The sequence below is a fragment of the Engystomops pustulosus genome, chromosome 3 (assembly GCF_040894005.1).
Source record: "Engystomops pustulosus chromosome 3, aEngPut4.maternal, whole genome shotgun sequence".
NCBI lineage: Eukaryota > Metazoa > Chordata > Amphibia > Anura > Leptodactylidae > Engystomops > Engystomops pustulosus.
In genome coordinates, this window is record NC_092413.1 from 98,892,307 (window position 1) to 98,914,328 (window position 22,022).

General features: G+C 40.7%; 1 protein-coding gene across 4 annotated transcripts in view; it reads right to left on the bottom strand.

Moving 5' to 3' along the window:
* Positions 1-22,022, bottom strand: part of MTCL3 (MTCL family member 3) — a 47,081-nt gene that overhangs the window by 19,085 nt on the left and 5,974 nt on the right. Inside the window, exons 5-7 of one of the 4 annotated variants that reach the window (XR_011854153.1) lie at positions 12,810-13,985; positions 9,963-10,262; positions 103-231 (exon numbers count right to left, since the gene is read on the bottom strand). Coding sequence is in view for 1 of the 4 variants with exons in the window: in XM_072141593.1 (XP_071997694.1) it covers positions 10,383-10,433; positions 12,810-13,985 (1,227 nt within the window). In the remaining 3 variants the exon portion in view is untranslated. Of the gene's footprint in view, positions 1-96; positions 265-9,962; positions 10,263-10,317; positions 10,434-12,809; positions 13,986-22,022 lie in introns of those variants that run through there. The other 3 variants (XR_011854154.1, XR_011854155.1, XM_072141593.1) reach the window with 3 other exon arrangements.

A 22,022-nucleotide genomic window follows, 5' to 3' on the forward strand; every position in this document is an offset into this window, starting at 1 on the left:
GAACAGCTGAGGTGTCTGAGGATCTCGTCGCTGTCACATTTCAGCTCTCCAAATGTTAGTCAGATTTCGACAGAATATTTGATAACATCTGTAAGGACTTACCTTCTGTGGTTCTGTGATTATCTGGTGAACATAGCTGACTCTGCATGCGGTACCTCAGGCAGCTGGATGCAGGAGTACAGAATCTAGTGCTATGGAAAGCGCTACAAAATCTCTATGAAGTCCTTCCAACTAAAACGAGAGGGATCAAGGCAGTCACTTCAGCTGCAATGTCGAGAGAAAACCGTTTAAAACAGGGGGAAAAAAAGGAACATTTGAATGTAAACTAATCCAGAATAAAATGACCCCGGCAGATGAGTCCCCAGTGACGTAAACCTGGGAGTGTACAATTTTTAAGTCTTCACATCCAGCCCCCATTCTGTAACTTTAGATCTGCTGGTATTCTGTGTAAACAACTTCAAGTCCAAGACATTTTTAGACTTTATAGTGTAGCTCAGAAATTCATGAGACTAAAATCCAAGCAATGTGCATTCACATGAAGGCATTAATAGCTGCCAGTTTAATCCCAAATTATAGAAGACAAACAGCTTTTTTTATGACTGAATGGAACAAAGCTGCAATAGGAATATTAGAGCAATGCACTCTATAAATGCAGGATTTTATATTGACCTACAATAAAAGAATAAACAACTAATGTACATTGTAGTATATTATCAAAATTATAGAGTTTTGCCTTCAGTATTCAACCAGATCAAGTCCTGTGGTGCCTTCAATTCCCTAATAATACAATTATTTTACCGTCAAAAAAATGTATTAGGCTGCATAGAAATGTTCAATGTGCAGCGTGCTGCACACACCCATCGCAAAGAGAAAAAGCCCAAAATGGGATGCTTATTGCATTAGAAATCCAGCGGGGCACACTTTGCATGTTCCTTCATGTGCAAAGTGCTTGCACATGTATTTAAGAAGTGTCTGCGGCACATATGTGTTGCACGAGACCCTTTTGTGTCACGGTTGCACTATTCTTCACACAACACAAATTCTGTCACCCAAGGCGGCATTCCACTGCACAGTTGGACTGTGTGCCACATTTATCATGTCCAACAGAATAGTTTTCGGACTATAAGGCACACCAGATTATAAGGCACACCATCAAGAAATGCCTGCTAAAAGTCTAGGTTCATATATAAGGTGCACCGGATTATAAGGTGCACCTTATTATTATAAGCATGAATGACCAGCAGGTGGCAGACCTGTGCACAGTTCAAGGCAACTGTTGTCTGTAGGTAAGGTTCATATATAAGGGGCACTGGACTATAAGGCGCACCTTTGATTACTGAGAAAATCAAAGCATTTTTTGTGTGCCTCATAGTCCTAAAAATACAGTAATTCCTTTATTTATATAGCGCACACAGATTACGTAGCGCTACACAGAGTTTCGCCAAATCAACAGAAGTGTGTTGTACGCCCCATGTTAATGGTGCACCAAAAAATAGTTCGAGCACTCTGTTATAGCAGTGCAGAGGGCGCTAGATTCATGAAGAACGGGTGCCACAAATCATGAATCTGGCCACTCTGCACACTACACAGGCAAACTGCACATAGTGAAGTTTGCACTGGTTTCAGTAAATGTACCTCAGTGTGTCTGACAAAGACTATAACCCATGTGGATGGGTGTTTTTTTTTAAAATCCAATCGGCTTTCCTACAAATGTAAATCAGTGTGCATCTGACATCCAGAGAATTTGAAAGGAATCATGCACCATGTGACCCCAGCCTAAAGGTGATGCCACAAGTTGCGTTTTTGGAACGTTTTAACGCATGCGTTTTTGAATGTTTGTCATGTGTTTGGCTGCTTTGAACCTGTTTATCTTCATTTCTAGCAGTGTAGGCAGCTGTGAAACAGATTAAAACCGGCCAAACACATGGTAAACATTAACCCCTTAGCGCTCAGTGGTGGATATATCCGTCACGGAGCTGATGCCGGCTCGGCTCTGGATCTGAGCCGAACCGGCATCGAGTAACACGACTAATAGCCGGCACCCCAGTGTAACACCCGCGATCAGAGTGGGCTCCGATGGCGGGTGTGTAACCCGTTAAATGCCGCGGTCAGCATCTGACATGTCTCTGGGGGGTCTTTCCCCCATGATCGCCCCACGCCCTCCAACCGTTTTTGGGGGGCGCCGATCGCTGCTATGGAAGTGTTGGGGTCCGATCTGGTCCCCAGCACTGCCTGCAGGCATTGCCAGTAAGATGGCGTCTTTACATCATCTTACTGGCACAGTGCCAGCCTATGCATGTGCATAGGCTGACACTGCTAATACCCTGCAGTACATGATTATTGCAGGGTATTATCATGAACAAGCAATCAGATGATTGCTTGTTCATGTCCCAATGTGGAAAACTGAAAAAGTAAAAAAAAGAAATGCTATTCAGTAAAAAATAAAGCAATAAATCAATAAAAATGCCCATAAGCCCCATAACATATAAAGAGACATATAACCCCAAAAAAGTCTAAATCATAAAAAAACCCCACATATATAGTGTCACCGTGTCCGTAACAACCCGTAGAATAAAAGTAAATCATTATTGAACCCGTACGATGAACGCCGTTAAAAAAAACTGTTGAAAACCCACAAAAAATTATCATTTTTACCTATTCAAAGTGATCAAAAAAACGTATGTACTCCAGAATGATACTGGTGCAAAGTATAACATGTCCCGCAAAAAACAAGCCATCAACCAGCTCCGTAGCCAAAAAAGTCAAAATGTTATGCCACTTGGAAGACGGAAATGCAAAAATTATTTTTCCCCACATTACGGTTTTATTTGACAAATTTATTAAAATGAAAGAAAATATATTCAAGTCTGGTATCCATGTAATCGTATAGACCCACAGAATAAAGATAACATGATTATTAGGCTAAACGGTGAAAACGAAAAAAAAAAGTCAAAAATCCAGTACAGAATTGATGCTTTTCTACTCCTGCCCTCAAAAACGAGTTCCTAAATTTTCAACCCCAAAATGGTAACACTGGAAAAAGCATCTCATCCCGCAAAAAAAAATGCCGTCACATGGCCCCAAACCGAAAAAGCGAAAATTTTATAACCTGCAAAAAGGGCCAATGAGGAAACTAAAATCCTGGCAGCTGCAGGATGCTCCTTCCCTTCTGCACCTCGCTGTGCTCCCATAAAACAAGTCACGGCCACATGTGGGGGGGTCTCTGTACTTGGGAGAAATTGCAGAACAAACTGTATGGTGGGTTTTCTCTTTTTATCTTTTGGAAATGTGTAAATTTTAGGGCTAAATGAACGTATAACCGGAACAATTTGACCATTCTAAATTTTACCTCCATTTTGATTCAATTACTATGAAGATCTCAAGGGGTTAACAATCTTCGTAAAAGCTGTTTCTGATAGTTTGAGGGGTGCACATTTGAAAATGGGTTGATTATATACGGGGGTTTTGATGCTAAATATGTAAAATTTCATTCAAAACAGTATTTATCCGCAAAAGAGTAAATTCTGAAAATACGGATAATCGATATTCGATTTGTAAGCCGCGCGACATAAAAATAAATTATTCAGACATTTCAAAAATTATGAAAATGTAAAGTAGACATATGGGAAATGTTATTCAGCAACTTATTTAGGTGGTAAATCTATCTACCTGAAAATGTGAGGATTTTGTATTTCAAAAAAGTGACATTTTTCAAAAAATTCATTTTTTTTTTTTGGAAAATAAAGGCAATACTTATCAGCCAACAATTACCACTAAAATGAAGTACAACATGTGGGGAAAAAACAATCTCAGAATCGCTTTGATAAGTAACAGTGTTCAAAAGTTATAACCATATAAAGCGACGCAAGTCAGAATCCAAAAAATGGGGCTAAGCCTTAAGCTGTAAAATGGCTGCGTCCTTAAGCGGTTAAAAAATGCATGCGTTTTTAAAAGGATTGAAAACTCATGCTTTAAAACAGTCCAAAAACGCAACTTTGGAATCACCCTAAGGCCAGAAGGACTCGAACCAAGTGCCAAATTGTACAATTTTGGTAAAGGAAAATCATTTGATTTTGATCACAGTTTAGACCTAGTACTATCCAACCATTTGTTTTTGTAGTCATTCGTATCATTCGATTTAGGTCAGATTTTCACATCCAATAGCTCTTAGCTACTTCTTTCAAACATGTGTGTGAAAAACTGACCACATACTATTAGTTATGATCGGCACAAAATGACTTCAAATGGTGAATTTCATGCACATTTAATACACCGTTAGTGCTCCATAGTATTATAGACTATCAGACAAAGTGAGCGATGTCCCATGTAGACTCATGTAGATGCAAATCATGAAAAACGGACCGTTGTAAATTTGTGCTTTATTCTGTCTTTGATCCATATCCAAGCTGTGTTTTGTCCATGCGCTCTCCCCTTTTTTTCTTGCAAATGATGTCCCCTTATTTTCTAATTATTACCCCTTGGAAAACAGACTAGACATGTTTAGCACATGAATGATATTGTTGACTAAAAAAATGAGAAAAAATTGTGCTTGCTATCAATTTTTATGTGAAATCCATGCCAGACATCACTAGGATAAAAAACATGTATTCCTCAGTGCTCTATTTTTTGTCACATCCTGCAAAATCTTTCACTGAATAGAGATGACCTTTGTCTAAGGAGAGGCTCACACCTGTTCAGACCCATTCTGACAATCGCAAAGGCTACATTTATATTTAGGACAGACCTCATCACTAAAAACTTTTGGGAGTTTTAGAGCATATGCATCTGCATCAAATAGGTACAGTATATTTTTTTTCCACATTTTTCAGACATTACGCAGATTTTCATGTGCCAATAGATGACAATGTAAAAAAAAAAATGAATTAAAAAGATTAAAAGATCATTAGATCATTTTCTACAGGAGCTCCATCTCTGAACTGTGCAGGGGTGGGGGGCAGGGTTTATCACAGCTGTCTGTGCTGGGAAGCAGATGGCTGGTGAGGTGACCTCTCTCCTCCTCCACAAGAGGAGTAAAAGGAGCGTTCATAACACACACACAGGTTAGTGTATTAGCCTCTTCACGCTCCGCACCGTATATGTAAAGCGTAGGATGCGGGGGCTGTATGAAAATGGCTCATGGGCTGAGCCCTCTTCATACAAGGTGGGGTTTGCTGCGTATTGCAGCAAACACGCAATGCTAATAAAAAAAGGTTTAACCCCTTCACGCTCCGTGACGGATATATCCGCCACGGAGCTGTGAAGGTTGTATGAAGAAGGCTCACGGGCTAAGCCTTCTTCATACAGTGATGGGCTTTGCTGCATATCGCAGCAAAGACCCATCGCTATCACCCGCGGTCGGTGCTTGCACCGATCGCGGGTGTTAACCTTTTCTTTGCCGCCGGCAAAGTCGCCGGCGGCACTTTAAATTTGGCGGCGCGTGGGCGCCGCCATCTTACCTCCGATCGCCGCTCCCCCGAACGTCATCGGGGGGCGGCGATCGGTTGCCATGGTAGCCTCGGGTCTTCGTTTGACCCGAGGATACATGGCTTCTGCATATGCATTACAATGAGCCTGTGGCTCATTGTAATGTATAGTGAGCAGAAATGCCATATACTGCGATACAGCAGTATTGCAGTATATGGCAGTAGCGATCAGACCATCTAGGGTTAATGTACCCTAGAGGGTCTAAGAAATAGTGGGAAAAAAAAGAAAAAAAAAAGTTAAAAAAATGTAAAAAAATAATAAAATATTAAAAGTTCAAATCACCCCCCTTTCCCTAGAACTGATATAAAATATAATAAATAGTAAAAATCACAGACACATTAGGTATCGCCGCGTCCCAAAATGCCCGATCTATCAAAATATAAAAACGGTTATTGACGGCGGTGACCTCCGGAACGGCAAATGGCGCCCAAATGTCCAAAACGCGACTTTTACACCTTTTTACATGACATAAAAAATGTAATTAAAAATGATCAAAATGTTGCACAGTCCTCAAAACGGTAGCAATGAGAAAAGAAAAGAAAATTTTTTTTTTCTTTTTTGTACACATTCGTTTAATTTTTGAAAATGTATTAAAACGCAATAAAACCTGTATAAATTTGGTATCACCGCGATCGCACCGAACCAAAGAATAAAGCTGAGGTGTTATTTGGAGCGCAGAGTGAAAGTCGTAAAAACTGAGCCCACAAGAACATGACGCACATGCAGTTTTTTTCAATTTTTCCACATTTGGAATTTTTTTGCGGCTTCCCACTACATGGCATGGAATAATAAATAACATCATGGGAAAGTAAAATTTGTTACGCACAAAATAAGCCCTCAGACAGCTCTGTACACGGAAAAATGAAAAAGTTATGGATTTTTGAAGATGGAGAGCGAGAAATTAGCGAAAATACCCTGCGTCCTTAAGGGGTTAAAGACGAGGTTCGCACTCTTGCTTGCTTGTATCAAAACTTGTATCTTTTATTTGTGCATGGAAAACAGCAGTTACATCTGTAACTGCTGTTTTCCATGCACAAATAAAAGATACAAGTTTTGATACAAGCAAGCAAGAGTGCGAAGCTCGTCTTTAAACAATTTCCATTGCACTTGGGTGAAAAGAAAGGCGTTCCTGGGGGTCCACGCACCGGGAGTAGAGCAGGTCTGTCAATATGTGATCATAGATCACTACCATTTGGACTTTAACGCACTGCTAATACCTGCAGGTATTAACCCTGCTGATGCTAGCCGTGAAGCCACCACCTTTGTTGCGATGGTCGCTTCCCCTAACTTCATCGGGGAGCGGCGATCGGTTGCCATAACAGCCTTGGGCTTTTGGCAGACCCAGGGCTGTCTGGTTTCTGCAATTTTGTTATAATGAGCCTGTGGCTGTAAAATACCACTGAGAGCAGCATCTCTTAAGTTGCCTGGGACTGCAGGAAGATTTGATGGATTTGTTCCTGTTTGGTGAACTCTGTCCTGGGGCAATGGCCTGAGTGCCCACAGAAAGGGCTCTGAGTGACACCTCTGGCATGCATGCCCTAGGTTCTTCACAACTGATCTAGGGTCAATGTATCCTAGAGGGTCTAAAAAAATAGTAAAAATTTTAAATTCTAATCGCCCCCCCTTGCCCTAGAACTGATATAAAATAAAAAACAGTAAAAATCAAAAACACGTTAGGTATCGCCGAGTTTCAAAATACTCGATCTATCAAAATATAAAAATGGTTATTGCCGGCAGTGACCCCCATAACGGAAGATAATTTCCAAAACGCTACTTTTACACCATTTTACATAACATAAAACATTTTATTAGCGTCAGAAGATGGAGAATTTTTTTTTCTCCTACACATTCATTTAATTTTTGAAAACATATTAAATACGATAAAAGTTATCAAAATTTGGCATCACAGTGATCTCACCGAACCAAAGAATAAGGCAGAGGTGTTATTTGGAGTGCACAGTAAAATTCGTAAAAACTGAACCCACATGAAAGTGATGCTAATGCGTTTTTCTGTCAGTTCAACCACATTAGGATTTTTATTCTAGCTTTCCAGTACACGGAAATAATAAATAAAGTCACTGAGAAGTAAAATTTGTTATGAAGAAAATAAGCCCTCACACAGGTCTGTATATGGAAAAATGTAAAAGTTATGGATTTTTGAAGGTGGAGAGCGAGAAATGAAAGAAAAAACCCTCCGTCCTTAAGGGGTTAATATATGTACAACCTGTAGGCTCATATTGTGTTTGTAGAGCATTGTGTATTTGTGTTATAGTACAGTGTACAGTGTATTGTGAGCTGTGTATATATGTGTATATAGATAAGTATATGTATGAGTTTATAGTGAGGTATAAATATATATGTGTTATAGTACAGTATGTGAACTTGTGTGTATAATAGAGTGTACCGTATATATGTGTATAAAGTGTGTTTGCATATACATATGTGTGTATATGGTGGACTTTCGTAAGCACAGTCCTCCTTCTCAACCGTTGGTTATCCATGGAACAGACATTGAGGCAGTGAAGTCCTATAAGTACTTGGGTGTCCTCCTCAACAATAAACTGGAGTGGGCAGAGAACATAAACGCACTTCACAGGAGGAGTCAGAGCTGGCTACACCTGCTGAGGAGGCTGAGGGCATTCAGAGTGCGGGGGCTCTTCTTAAGACCTTCTTCAACTCTGTAGTGGCACCAGCCATCTTCTTTGGTGTAGTCTGTTGGGGAAGCAGCATCTCAGCTAGGGAGAGGAGCAGACTGGACAAACTGATTAGGAAAGCCAGTTCTGTCCTGGGGGGTCCTCTTGACACAGTGCAGGTGGTAGCTGAGGAGGACACTGGGTAAGTCGAAGTCTATTCTGGAGAATAGCTCCCATCCCATGCATGAGACTGTGGTGGCATTGGGGAGCACATTCAGTGACCGACTGCTTCACCCCAAGTGTGAGAGGGAGCGTTATCGTAAGTCATTCCTCCCCGCTGCCATCAGGCTGTTCAACAAACAAGGCCCAAACAGAAGTAACCTGCGCCCCCCACCTAACCAGTCCCTGCAAGTCCCATCCACAGACTAAACATCAAACTGCCGATCATTGCTTGTCTCTTTTTTGTCTTTTTATCCCCCTTTTCTTTTTGTTCATTTATCCCTAATATTATTGTTGTCATAGTTTCTGCTGCTGTAACGCTGTGAATTTCCCCACTGTGGGACTAATAAATGATTATCTTATCTTAAATAGAGAGTTGTATTTGATTGTATACAGTCCGTGGGATCGGGCCAACATACGGACAGTGTGCATGAGCCCTCAGTTTGATAATAGAAATCTATGGATAATGTGTTATGGCTCGCTAACATATAAAGGCAATTTGGAACTAATATGTGATGCATTATCGCTTTTCATAGAAACTTTTTAATTCCCATTTGGGAATGATAAAAGAGTGAAAGCAACTCTACTTTCTCAGAATAATATTAGTGAAGCTTAGCTATTATTACACATATAAATTGGAGTAATATGCTGAATCCAGTAAAGATAAAGCAATACCATCTGTTTATATGCAGTTGCAAATTTTTTTCAGTACCACTGTGAAAAGCTAAATTCCCTTCCAATATCCATTTTGCATTGATTCACTGAGGAATTTCCTTTAAGCCTTGTTTCATTACTCAGTCAAAAGTTCAGGGTGTGTCGCTGAGTAAATGTGATGTGATTCCAAAAACATAACAGATGTGGCCCAGAACTGTGCACATTACTCATCCTGCGCAGAGCAGGCGTCCTAGGCTGAGCATATGCATTCACACTGGACTCCTATTTCTATACTGTGCCACAACATTCATTTAGAGTGGATTGAGGTTGGGTTGTCTCTACTAGGCCCGAGACACAGACCAGTTATCTGGCTTCCATGTAGAACCTTTTCTTCTGTTACCAATTTTCATATTTGTCAGAAAAAGGTGAAACCAAACACGCTGACAGGGGATTATAAAGCTCTATCCATAGCTTAAAGGGCACCTACCACCCCGATTCTACCTATAAAGGTAGAAGGGGTGGTAGGTGGATGAATGGGACGTGAGGATAGCCCTTTTTTGGGCTAATCCTCAAGTCCTGGGTGTCTTTTAGAAAACTTTATTGCATGTATATGCTAATTTTTTTATGCGGCTACTGGGGCGTGGAGTAGCCGGACATGAGGCTACTAGTCGCGGCTACTCCACGCCCCAGTAGCCACGTTACTCCGCCTACCAGCTCCTGGTAGCTGCGCGCCCTCGTCCGATTCCCTCGGCATCTCTGGCCTTCTGCGCATGCGCAGTAGCTCCGGCCCCGGAGCCGCGGCCGTGCAGCCGAAGGTCTGACACCCACTGCTTCTGGTGCCTGCTCGGCTCATGAGCCGGTGCCAGAAGAAGAATGTGATAGAATGTCCAGCAAAACAGAACTGCAAAAATTCAGGCTCCAATGACCCTCAGTCACAAAAATCAGAGATATATAAGGTATAGAAAAATTTACCTGTAGAGGCTGCCAGAAGTGTTGTTTTGCATATATATATATACAAGTGAGTAGTCTTCATTGTTTTCTTTAACGGTGGTTCTAGCAGAAACATATTTCTTTTACTTCTTATCTTGGTGAATGGACAAAACAAATAAAACTGAAAATAAATACACTACACAAAACTAAAATAAAAGATGGCGGGAAAGGTTACAGGACAAAAAAGAGGGTGAAGAGGAAGACAAGCTTAAATATAGTAGTGTAGGAAAGAGAAGAAAATAACACTAGGATGAGGATAAGTAAAATAATAGGCTGGAACATCTGGGAAGGTAAATACAGAAGACAGAAAGATTTATTCACTCACAGTGCAGCCAGCAATAGACACATGACTAGTACAACATCTCAAGCAATTATTGAAGGCCAGAAGAAGACATGTATTTATCACTTCACAGGATGTTGTATAATCTGCAAGATAATTCCCTGAATAGTTTCCTGAGCAGAGCAGAGGAAATAGAAAACAGGTCACATCATTATAACAGTGTTTTTCTAAATGTTACATAGAAAAGGACCTTCATTGACGAGTTATTGCTGCTTTATGTGGATGGTGATCTGGATTGATAATATGTCCCTTCACTTTAGATCTCTATTAACCAAATCCAAATAGTTTGTCCGATGATCTAATGTGTATCTTGTCAAACCCACTGTCCTCAATGTTAAATGTAGGGCAACATAGGAATCAGACAGCTGTAGTTCAGTCTGGAAGCGTCTCTTCTCCCCTTTAAGGACTGATTATTGGCTGAACATGCATGTGTTTGGGAGAATCAGCCGAGACACACATGTATATATCAGAAATATATATGTATTTTTTAATTTAATGACATAATTCCTTTGAATGCCATGGTGCATGATCGAAGTGTAGTTTTTTCTAGTAAAATCCCTTACATGTGTTCTGTTGATATTTCAGGTAGAACAATCTTAACAAAACAAACACCATGTTCTACTTGGATAGAGGTTCCCTTTAGTATCTCATTAGAAAGTTCCATAATGTAAATTGTTGTGAAGACAATCTTATTAAGGGTAGCTGGGAGTTATCTTCTCTCTTCTGTTTCCTATGACTAGCAAAGAGTCTACAATGTCTTGCGTGTAAACCAGAAGTTTCCCCATTCATTCCTATAAGACTCACATTGAGGGCCTTGTAGGAACAAATAGAATATATGACTCCCTGTCCACAGATAAGACGTTGTCTAAGCTGGAGAGTTGTTGGTTACATAACACAGTAAAAGGGCATATATAATTCACAAAAACAACATCTGTTAAGAAGATTACCTTCATTAAAAACTACATCATATACCTTTTAAATGGATGACAAAATGTAAACATTTCTGTTCTTTTTTAAATCACTTAATACCTAGAAGGAGCACAGGCAAGGATCCTGTTATCGTAAGGCCATAAAGGTAAAACTGTTATAATTATAGGAACTACCAACTCAGATATCTATATGGACCAATCATGTCAATTTGGGCCACTAAACTACAGGTCCATAAGTGCCTCACAAGGCAATTTCAGGTCCACTTTAAATAAAGATAGTGACAAGTTAATATAAAAAAGTATCACTCATTTATATAAATAATAGGTTTCCACTTGGTTAAATAGGCCATTTTCCTGTAAAACCTTCCTTTTACTAGTGTGTTATTAGGTCACATAGCATATGGTTTATTTTATGTAAACTAATAAGGCTAGGGCTACAGGGAGAACTTTAGCTGTAAAACCTGATCTGGGAAACAATGTTTATAAAAATGATAGATTTGTATAATTGTTTCATAGGGACTTGTGAAATTGTTATGTTTGAGATTTATAGAAAGTGAGGCAAGCAGCATTCCCCTACAATCCTGGGCTGTGCAATGGCTGTTACTGCCAATGTCACTGTGTAGCCTTAAGGTGACAATGTAGGACTCAATTTTATGATCACACACCCAAAGTGCAAAGTTGCAAGGATTGGATATTAATTTTGTTTTGCTACCTGCATAAGGAAGCATTAAGAGGTGCCCATTCAATTGTGTAAATGGTTTCCTATTTGCTGGTAGGTTTTACCATAGGAGAGTATTTATGCAGCAAGTCAGAAAACCACTTCACAAAAACCCCATGAAGCCAACAATCAAAAGCTTAAACTGCAGATTGTATAAATCAATGGTGCAGATTATAATAGTAAACTCTATATTATACTTTATTAATAAAAAAGTTCCCGTGTCCTTCTTCCCCCCTGCCTAACTTCCTTCCTGATTTAAGCATTTTGTGTCAATTAGCTTTCTGTCACATGCTCCAATTTCCTCAGAGGGCTGAATCATCAAGGGAAACATGCTCTAAGTTTGGGAAGAGTTAATCATTAGCCTCCTTATCTGTTTGAAGTGAACAGACCTCAAAAGACTTTCAGATACACTGCTCACTACAGGGAAAAAAAGGATCAATGTTTTCCTTAATGACGAATATATTACATAGTCTACTATTATCACCTGGTCTATTGATTTCTAAAATTAAAATAATTCAATCCATTATTATTTGATGGAAAGCTATAGACAAGAACACTATCTCTTGCAGTCCTTTAGACCGTGACAGAAGCAGTAATGCACCTGTGTAACCTTCTGTTCCACTTAGACAGGGAAAATGAAACACTGCAGGAATAAGGGCTACATTTTTAGGTTAAATTAAGTAAAAAGGGAATGATCCAGGCTTAGACGAAACAATATTAGTTAAGAACTGACCCAATAAAATTCCTGACTCCCAACAGAGATGTGCCATTTGACAAAAACATGATACATACATTTTCAGAGGTATGCTGAAAAGTTGTATTATATAATTAGCAAATAATACCTGACTAACTGAAAGAGGATCATCAGCGCTCCTTTCTTCAGAAGATTTTGGAACCTCAAGTCGATCAATGAAGTTCTGAAGTTCTTTTCTGAACGCCTTCATCTGTGCATTGATACGGTAGAGTAGCTCATGTTCCCTTATCCTGCTTCCCTCATCCTCATCATCCATGAGTCCAAACAGATCGCCATTGGCCACATAAATCCTAGCTTCAGTGATTATCGTGCTTGTATCCGATATAAGACGATCAATTGTCTTCCCCAATCGTTCAGCTTCAGATCGAATATCTTTCATTTGTTGTCTCTCTGCAAAGTTCTTTTGCCAGACACTAGTGGAAGGATAGAAGGACCTAGTTGGAGTGAGGCAGCGAATATTGCGAACTTCTTCTGAGTCACTTTCACCACCAATAGGACCTTCTCTCTTTCTATGGGGAGGTCTTGAATCATCATCACTTTCTTTTTTACCTGCATCACTTTCCGCATCACTGTCTCTGGGACTTCCTCGGATTCCTAGGTGAGAGGCCAGATCGTAGCGTTGCATGTTAGACATCAGAACTCTGTTCTCATACTGGAGTTGCATAACCTTCCCACTTAGCTCATTGATCTGGAGACGTGCAGTTTTAAGCTCCTCTTGCAATGCTTCAGTCTTGACATTGTCTGTATGTCGAGAACTATCATGTGTTCCAGATTTAAATTTATACTTGTTCAATTCTGTAGTTATTCGTTTGTTCTGTTCTTCTATGTCAGAGAGGTTCCGTCGTAAGAGTTCGGCCTCATCTTCCACCAATTGCAAATGCTGCCTTAACTCTGAGACAGATTCACTCTGCTCCCTTGGGATTGAGTTAGAGGCTCCAGAATAATCATCACCCCTTAAGTCATCTAGTTCAGCTTTCAAGCCTCTATTTTCTACTTCTAACTCAACTATCTTCCTTCCAAGTATGTTAGCTTCCTCTTCCACGAGACGAAGGCGAAGTTTCAGTTCAGCTTCTCTTGTTGTAGGTGGTCCACTAGCCTCTCCCTTTGGTAATGGACTATCAAGGTCCCCATAGAAGGACCTGTATTTCTGAAGTTCATGTTCAAGTCTGTCTTTGTCTTTGTCAATCTTAGCCATTTTCTTTCTCATCAACATTGCTTCTTCTTTCACAAATTGTAATTGACACTTCAAATCTTCATTATCCTCCTTTTCATAAAAAAAGCAAAAAAAAATGTTATTGGTGAATTACAGTGACAATGTACCTTTGTAAATGTGTATCTTACCATACTATAGTAAAATACATTCTAGAAAATACATTCTAGAGCTATGTTCACTATGTCGACTACATAACAGAGCTCATAGGAGAACCACACATTATAGCATGTGTTAACACAGAGCTATAATATTTTAAGTTAGTCACTAAGTTAGCCAAACTTTACATTAAACAGTAGTACAAGAAACTTTGTAATATACAGCGAGTACGGAAAGTATTCAGACCCTTTCGATTTTTGGCTCTTTGTTTCATTGCAACCAATTATTAAGATCAAAAAAGTTCTTTTTTTTCTCATTAATGTACACTCTGCACCACATCTTGACAGAATAAAAAAAAGAAATGTAGATATTTTCGCTAAACTATTAAACAAGAAAACCTGAAATATCATATGGTCATAAGTATTCAGACCCTTTGGACAACTCTCCTAATATCTCACACACTGTCCATGTCCCTCTGATCCTCCATGAAGTTTTATTCCTTCATTGGTGTCCAGCTGTGTAAATGTAACTGATTGGACTTGATTAGGAAACGCTCACACCTGTGCTATATAAGACCTCACTCACAGTGCATGTCAGAGGCACAGGAGAACCATGATATCTAAGGAACTACCCAAGGAGCTCAGACAGAATTGGGCAAGGCACAGATCTGGCCAACGTTACAAAAGAATTTCTGCAGCACTTAAGGTCCCTACGAGCACAGTGGCCTTCACAATCCTTAAATGAAAGAAGTTTGGGATAACCACGACTCTTCCTCGACCTGGCCATCCAGCCAAACTAAGCAATTGTGGGAGAAGAGCCTTGATGAGAGAACTAAAGAAGAACCCCAAGATCATTGTGGCTGGGCTCCAGAGATGCAGTAGGTAGATCGGAGAAGGTTCCAAAAAGTCAACTATCACTGCAGCCGTACACCATTCAGGGCTTTATAAGTATGCTGACAGAAGCCTCTCCTCAGAGCAGCACACATAAAAGCCTACATACAGTATGCAAAAAAAACATGAAGGCCCCCCAACTATGAGAAATAAAATCCTCCGGTCTGATTAGATGAAGATTGATCTTTTTGGCGTTAATTCTAATTGGTATGTAGGAGAAAACCAGACACTGCTCATCACCTGCCAAATACAATTCCAACAGTGAAACACCGTGGTAGCAGCATCATGCAATGAGGTGTTTCTCAGCTGCAGGGACAACTGGTTGCAATTAAAGGAAAGATTAATGTGGCCAAGAATATATATAACAGAAATATCCTGGTTGAAAACCTCATACAGATTGCTCTGGACCTCAGACTGGGCAGAAAGTTCACCTTCCAACAATACAATGACCCTAAGCACACAGCTAAAATAAGAAAGCATTGCCTTCAGAACAACTCTGTGCACCAGAGTGCTTCCCACCATGCATGTTACAGATTCCACAAATAAAAGAGTAACTATAAAGGTTTTATTTTTCCACATCCTCTCGGGATGTAAAACCAATTTGTCTATTATCTTTGTTACCTATATCCAGAGGTTTCTATCCCCTATCAGATCTATCAGATTACCTCATTGCTGCAATGGCTGCTTCCTCTGTCTGTGCTGACAAGCCCTGTGAATCCTTACTTTGTTTAGACTTTGTTTCTCTGTCAGTTTCATGGGAGGGGAGGAGCTGCTGCTTCCTGCTCACAGAGGAGGAGGTCATGTGACTGTGTATGTAGCAGAGCTGGATGTGTCCAAGACAATGTATACAGATTTCTCCTGCACAGAATAGTAAGGTACAAGTTCTCCCTGTTCAATATCAGTTCCCTTATCCCAGTCTGTGATTCTAGAGAACTTTCTCTGTCTCTATCCGCTCCTCATGCTGCCCCCTTTACCCCAATTTGTCATAGGCAGTATCAGCTCTGTGCATAAAAGCTATTAACCCTAGTGCTCACACAGCACAGGCTATAGTCTACCACTTATTACATGTTCCCTGTTCCTGCATGTGATGGAAGATGCCAGGTTAGTCACTATATACAGCTTGTATGTGCACTGTGTATGTTCAGTGTATTTACTTGTGGGAAAGTAAATGGATTTAATGCTACATTACTTTGAGAGAGAACACAAGGCATCACGAGCTGAGCTCTCTCCATACACAGTGGGTGACGGCTGTATAATACAGCACCGACCGCGGCAGTTAACCTGTTAAGTGCCGCGGTTGAACCCGACCACGGCGCCTAACTTACCTTTACATGGGAGCCGCCATCTTGGTTGGCATGGCAGCCTACAGTCTCATTGAGACTCGCAGGCTTCCCATGTGCAATGATCTCTAATAGCCAGCAGATGGCTGGCTATTAGAAATCATTGTAATATTGGTATATACTGCAATACAGTAGTATTGTAGTATATAGTATTAGCAATCGGACCCTGCAGGGTTAAATAACCATGGAGGATCTGAAATAATGGTAAAAAAGATTGAATTTTTTTTTTTAAATCACCCCCCTTTCCCTAGATCACATCTAAAAGCAAATAAACAGTAACAATCAGAAACATGTTTGGTATCATCGCGTCCCAAAATGTCCATTCTATCCAAATATAATAACAATTTTTCCAGCGTTTAACCTCAAGTTAAAATGATAGCATTAAAAATGTCATCGAAATTCGAAAAAAATGACACCACCCACAGCTCCATGCACTGAAGTATGAAAAAATTATTAGTGCCAGAACATGACAAAATGAAGAATTTTTTTTTTTGTATAGAAGGTTTTAATTTTTTTAAATATATGAAAACATTACAAAACCTATACAAATTTGTTATCCCCATGATCGTACCAAAGAACCAAAGAATAAAGTAGACATGTCACTTGGGTAGAATCCAAGCCCACGAGAATATGGCGCAAATGCGTTTTTTCATCATTTTCACTGCATTCAGAATTATTTTCCCGCTTCCCAGTACATGGCATGAAATATTCAATACCATCACTATAATGTGCAAAACACAGCTCTTTACATGGAAAAATTTAAAAGTTACAGATTTTTGAAGGTGGGGAGTGAAAAATGAAAATGCAAAAACATCCGTAAGGTGTTGAAGAGAATCTACCATCTAGCATGATAAACCAGGGGCACTTACTCATTCATCCATCCAGGTCATCTACTTATATTTGTAATATGGCATTCTTTCTTCTAATATCAACTTTTAAAATAGTGCTAATGAAACAGAAGGGCTCTGGTGGGTGTCACCAGAACCCCTCCAAGCTGCAGCTTCACAGGCTGTTGCACTCTCCACTGCTCTCCCAACACTGCGTCTTCCCTCTGCCTTATGAAATCTCACTGCAGCAGAGAAAAATTAAACTCACCATGGGAGGGGGAAATCCTCATTAGCATATTTTTAAAAGTTTATTTTAGAAGGAAGGAGGCCAAAAGGATAACAAATATAAGAAAATTAGCACAGTCACAGTGTTTGGATCTATGAGTAAGTGTCCCTGGTTTATCAGGCTAGATTTTTATGGTGGATTTCCTTTTAAAGAAGAAATAACAGAAGGAAAAGGTTCACTTTATAGATAGATTTATCTGAATTAAAGGGGTTTTCTCTTCAGGGCATTGACATTTAATTGACAATTAATCTCCCATATGTACAGTATACATTCTTCAACTGGATGTGTTTAAAAATATGTAGATGTATGAACATCATTTCCTATAAATGTAGCCATATTGTCCATTAGAAACAAGATTGTTGTCCTTGGATAAGAAAACCTCTACGGAAGGGATTGCACAAAGAAACAAATAGTTTTTGCATATGAAACGTCCGGGAGTTAATGCAAGTCCCACAGTCATCCTGTTGTAATGAATGCTAAATCCAGGTGGTCAGACAGGGCTCATTAACGAATATGTGGCCACTGTTGCCAGAGTGCAGAGTGGTCGTATCCAAGGACAGATATCTAGTTTCTAAGGGACAACAAGGCTACATTTATGGGAACTTATTTTCACTAGGTAAATTTTATTTTAATTACATCCAATTGAAGAAATGGATATATGGCAGATAAGTTTTATTAAATGTGAAATGGTCTCGCTGGAAGAGGCCAAGGCCTTTAACTTGGTGGAGTGGCCTTACCTTTGGCTAATGTTGGAACGGTTTTGCTTCCATAGGGAGTTTGTGGCCTTCGTGCAACTATTGTATCACTCCCCTGTGGTCTCTGTTGTAGTAAATGGATTCCGCCCAGTCGGTTTTTGCTGGCTGGAGGAACCCACCAGGGCTGCCCCCTTTCCCTCCTCCTGTATGCTATCTCTGTAGAACCGCTAGCCGTGAAGCTTCAGGGCTCGCCTTGTGTTAGAGGGTTGACAATGGATGGGGAGGTGGAGACAATTAGCCTATATGCTGATGACACCTTGCTTTGTTTGGAAGACTCAGGGCCCTCTCTGAGCGCAATTTTGGAGGTAATTACGGAGTTTGTCACCCACTCAGGCCTTAGGATTAATTGGACACATATACTCCCAATTGACCACTCAGTCCCCACGGCTGAAGCTGCAGCTCAACTTCTTCTTGTGGCGTCAGAGACTACATATCTTGGAGTAGGGGTTACATGCTCTATTGTGGACTACTACTCACAGAATGTATTCCCCCTAATGGCCTTTGTGCGTCAGCGCACATGGGCATGGTCAAAACTATCCGTTCCTGCCCATGTTAACTTAGTCAAAAAGGTTCTCCAGTACGTCCTGCTTCAGTCCACAATGTATATACCGTGCCTATTCTTTCAGAAGCTTCATAGCTGCATAGCCCTTTTTGTTTAGGGAAGGGGGAGGTCCAAGATAGCCACCAGCTTGCTGTTTCGTTCCTGGGCTTTCGCTCCTGGGCTTCTACAATTTCAAGCTATATTATTGGACAATCCAGTTGTCCCACTTCCCTTGGATGTTCCACTTTGAAAAAACACACACCATGGCACTTCTTGTAAACCCCTATTCTAGTCTACATACTTCACCTGAGCATCTCCATTTTGGGGGGACAGAAGGACCAGAAGGGCAAATCCCCATGAGGCGCCAACTTCTTTTGTTAAGCAAAAACATGCTGTGAATGTCTGTGTTCTCCTATATGCTCATCTGCCTCTGGGAATTTTTAGAGAATATGAAATAAATTGCTATGTTTTTACTGATCCTGGATGGTTGTGTGAAGCTGGATCCGCTACATGTTTTTGCTTGTGCTGGACTGGGAACAAGAGTTGTCCGTGCCCCAACCTTACCAGAAGCTGCTGCATGATCTTCAGGTGAGCTGACTCTATACCTTTTCAGTAAACTTCTTTTGTTGTGGGAGAGAGTTCACTTCCACTTCTACACTACTGGGTTTGACAAGTACACTCCCCAGCTCTTTCCTAATTTTCCCTACTGCCTAATGGGGTTAGATAGAGGGCTAGGGGGTGTTATATATGTGGGATGTCTGTACAGATGGAGTCCTCTGCTCATTCCAGCAATTAAAAGATTCCTATGACTTGCCAAATTCCTTCCACCTGCTATGACTTTAACTCCGCCATGCAATAAACACAGAGTTTCCGGGTGACTAGTTGGTAGAAAACTCCTTTCCTTTTTCTTTTTGACAAAATAGGGGTGGCTCTCCCAGATGATCCTAAGCTCTGTCTCCTTCTGATAGACCCTGAATTGTTCCAATTCACTGCAGAATATGCTTTACTTATCAAAACTTTGTACTATACTAGGAAGACAGTAGCCAGATTTTGGATGGCTACATATCCCCCTTCTCTCCGTAACTGGATTAAGGCAATGAATAACACCCTCTCACTCAAAAAGAGTTTATTTACTCAAAGGAAGAATATGAGGTTCCATCTGGGACAAATGGCTTAACTCTGCCTTCACTGCGGTTCCCTAAATTCCATCCTAAACACACTCTCCCTGACATATATGAGTATCTGTCGCCCTAATCTCTGCCTCCTCAGAATCAGGACTTCTCCTCCCTCTGCCTGATGTAATCTCACCGCAGCATAGGAAGTTTCAGCACAAAAAGGGATGGAAAGTGCTCCTTGCACATTATAACAGCCTGTGAAGCTACAGTACAGAGGGGATTCGGTAAGAACAGCAGAGCCCTTCAGGCTCATTAGCATAATTTTACAAGTTGATTTTAGAAGAAAGGAGGCCATGGATTACCACAATCATGTTTCCTGGATTTATGAGTACCGTATTTTCCGGGCCATTAGGCGCACCGGAATATAAGGCGCATTAGTCCGATGCGCCTTATATATGTAATAATTCCATATATAAGGCGCATCGGACTATAAGGCGCGGGGTCCGGGGGCGGAGCGGAGACCCGACGGGACGCGTCGCGGAGAAGAGACGCGGCGACGCGGGGAAGGTGAGTGGGGAAGGTGAGGGGGAGGTGGAGGATGGCAGTGGACCATACTTACATAGGTCCCCGCTACCGGAGACAGCAGATCTCCAGCGGGAACTGCAGACCACGCGGCAGAAGTTGTTCGTGCCGCGTGGTCTGCAGTTCCCGCTGGAGATCTGCTGTCTCCGGTCTCCGGTAGCGGGGACCTATGTAAGTATGGTCCGCTGCCTAGCGCCATACATAGGGCGCACCGGACTATAAGGCGCACTTTGGATTTCCAAGGAAATCCAAGGCTTTTAAGTGCGCCTTATAGTCCGGAAAATACGGTAAATGTCCCTGCTTTATCAAGCTTAATTTTGATGGTAGATTATATTTAAGCTCTACTTCCTTGGCAAAACAAAATCATGTCTAAAAGCCATGGCAAAACCAGCTGTTTTTTTGGGCATTCAGCAGTAAATATGGTATGTGTAACCCTTGGCTAATAGTACAAACACAGACTAGACAATTCAATATTGTGTCAAATTTATCAAAGTGGCTTATGGTGAATGATGAATCTTTGGTACAGTTTGCAGTGCATTGGGATATTACACTGCAAGCCATGATGCTTCACTAAACCAGACTCCATTGTCAGGAAAAGCATAAAAATGAGTTTAAAACACTAAGTTCGAAAGGCAAACAGGCAAATTTATGGTGCAAAAGACATCAGAATTCTGGCCCAGTGTGTTATGAGTACGAGGATATGTATGCTGGGATCTTCTTTTGTCATTTTAACATAATTATTATTTACATTTTATATACATTTACCCTCATTATTACATATAAACTGTGTTATGGAGTGCATAGGTATTTATGTACAATTTGGAATGTTTTGATGAACATTTTTAAGCAAAAGACAAAACAAAAATGTTTTCATTTGCTAAAATAGTAAATATTTGCATTCTTTTGTAAAAACTAGACTGCGTTTTCACATAACTGTTTATCTTAAATCAGATCATATTTTATTTAACTACTTCATGACTGCCATACGACTAAAAACATGTTAATTACACATAACCATTCATAGACATTAACACAGTGGGCCACATGTCACAACTCCTGAACCCCAGCACATACAACTGTTGTATTCTATTTAAGATGATTTAATAACATATCAGAATTGTTTTTCTATGTGCCACAGAACCAGATATAGCCACTGTGAGTAAAGTGTTAATTTTCTTATATAGGCTGGGCATACTTGGGGCAGGAATTGCTGGCTATATACTGGGGGAAGGGGCTACTGGATATATACTTGGGGTTGGGGGCTGGCCACATACTGGGGGGCTTGGGCTGCTGGCTATGTACTGGGGGCGGGGACTGATGACTATATACTGGGGGACAGGAGCTGCTGGCTGTATACTAGGGGACATGGGATGGCTATATACTGGGGACAGGGTACTGGCTATATACTAAGGGGTAAAGGTTTGGGTGGCTATATACTGGGGGGCATGGGCTGGCAGGCTATATACTAGGGGGCAGGGGCTGTTGGCTATATACAGGGGGCAGGGGTCTGGGTGGCTATATACTATAGGGCATAGGCTGGAAGGCTATATACTGAGGAAATGCTGCCTATATACTGGGGATAGCTGGCTATACATTAGGGGCAGGCTGGATGGCTATATACTAGGGGGAATGAGCTGGCTAGCTATATACTGGGGG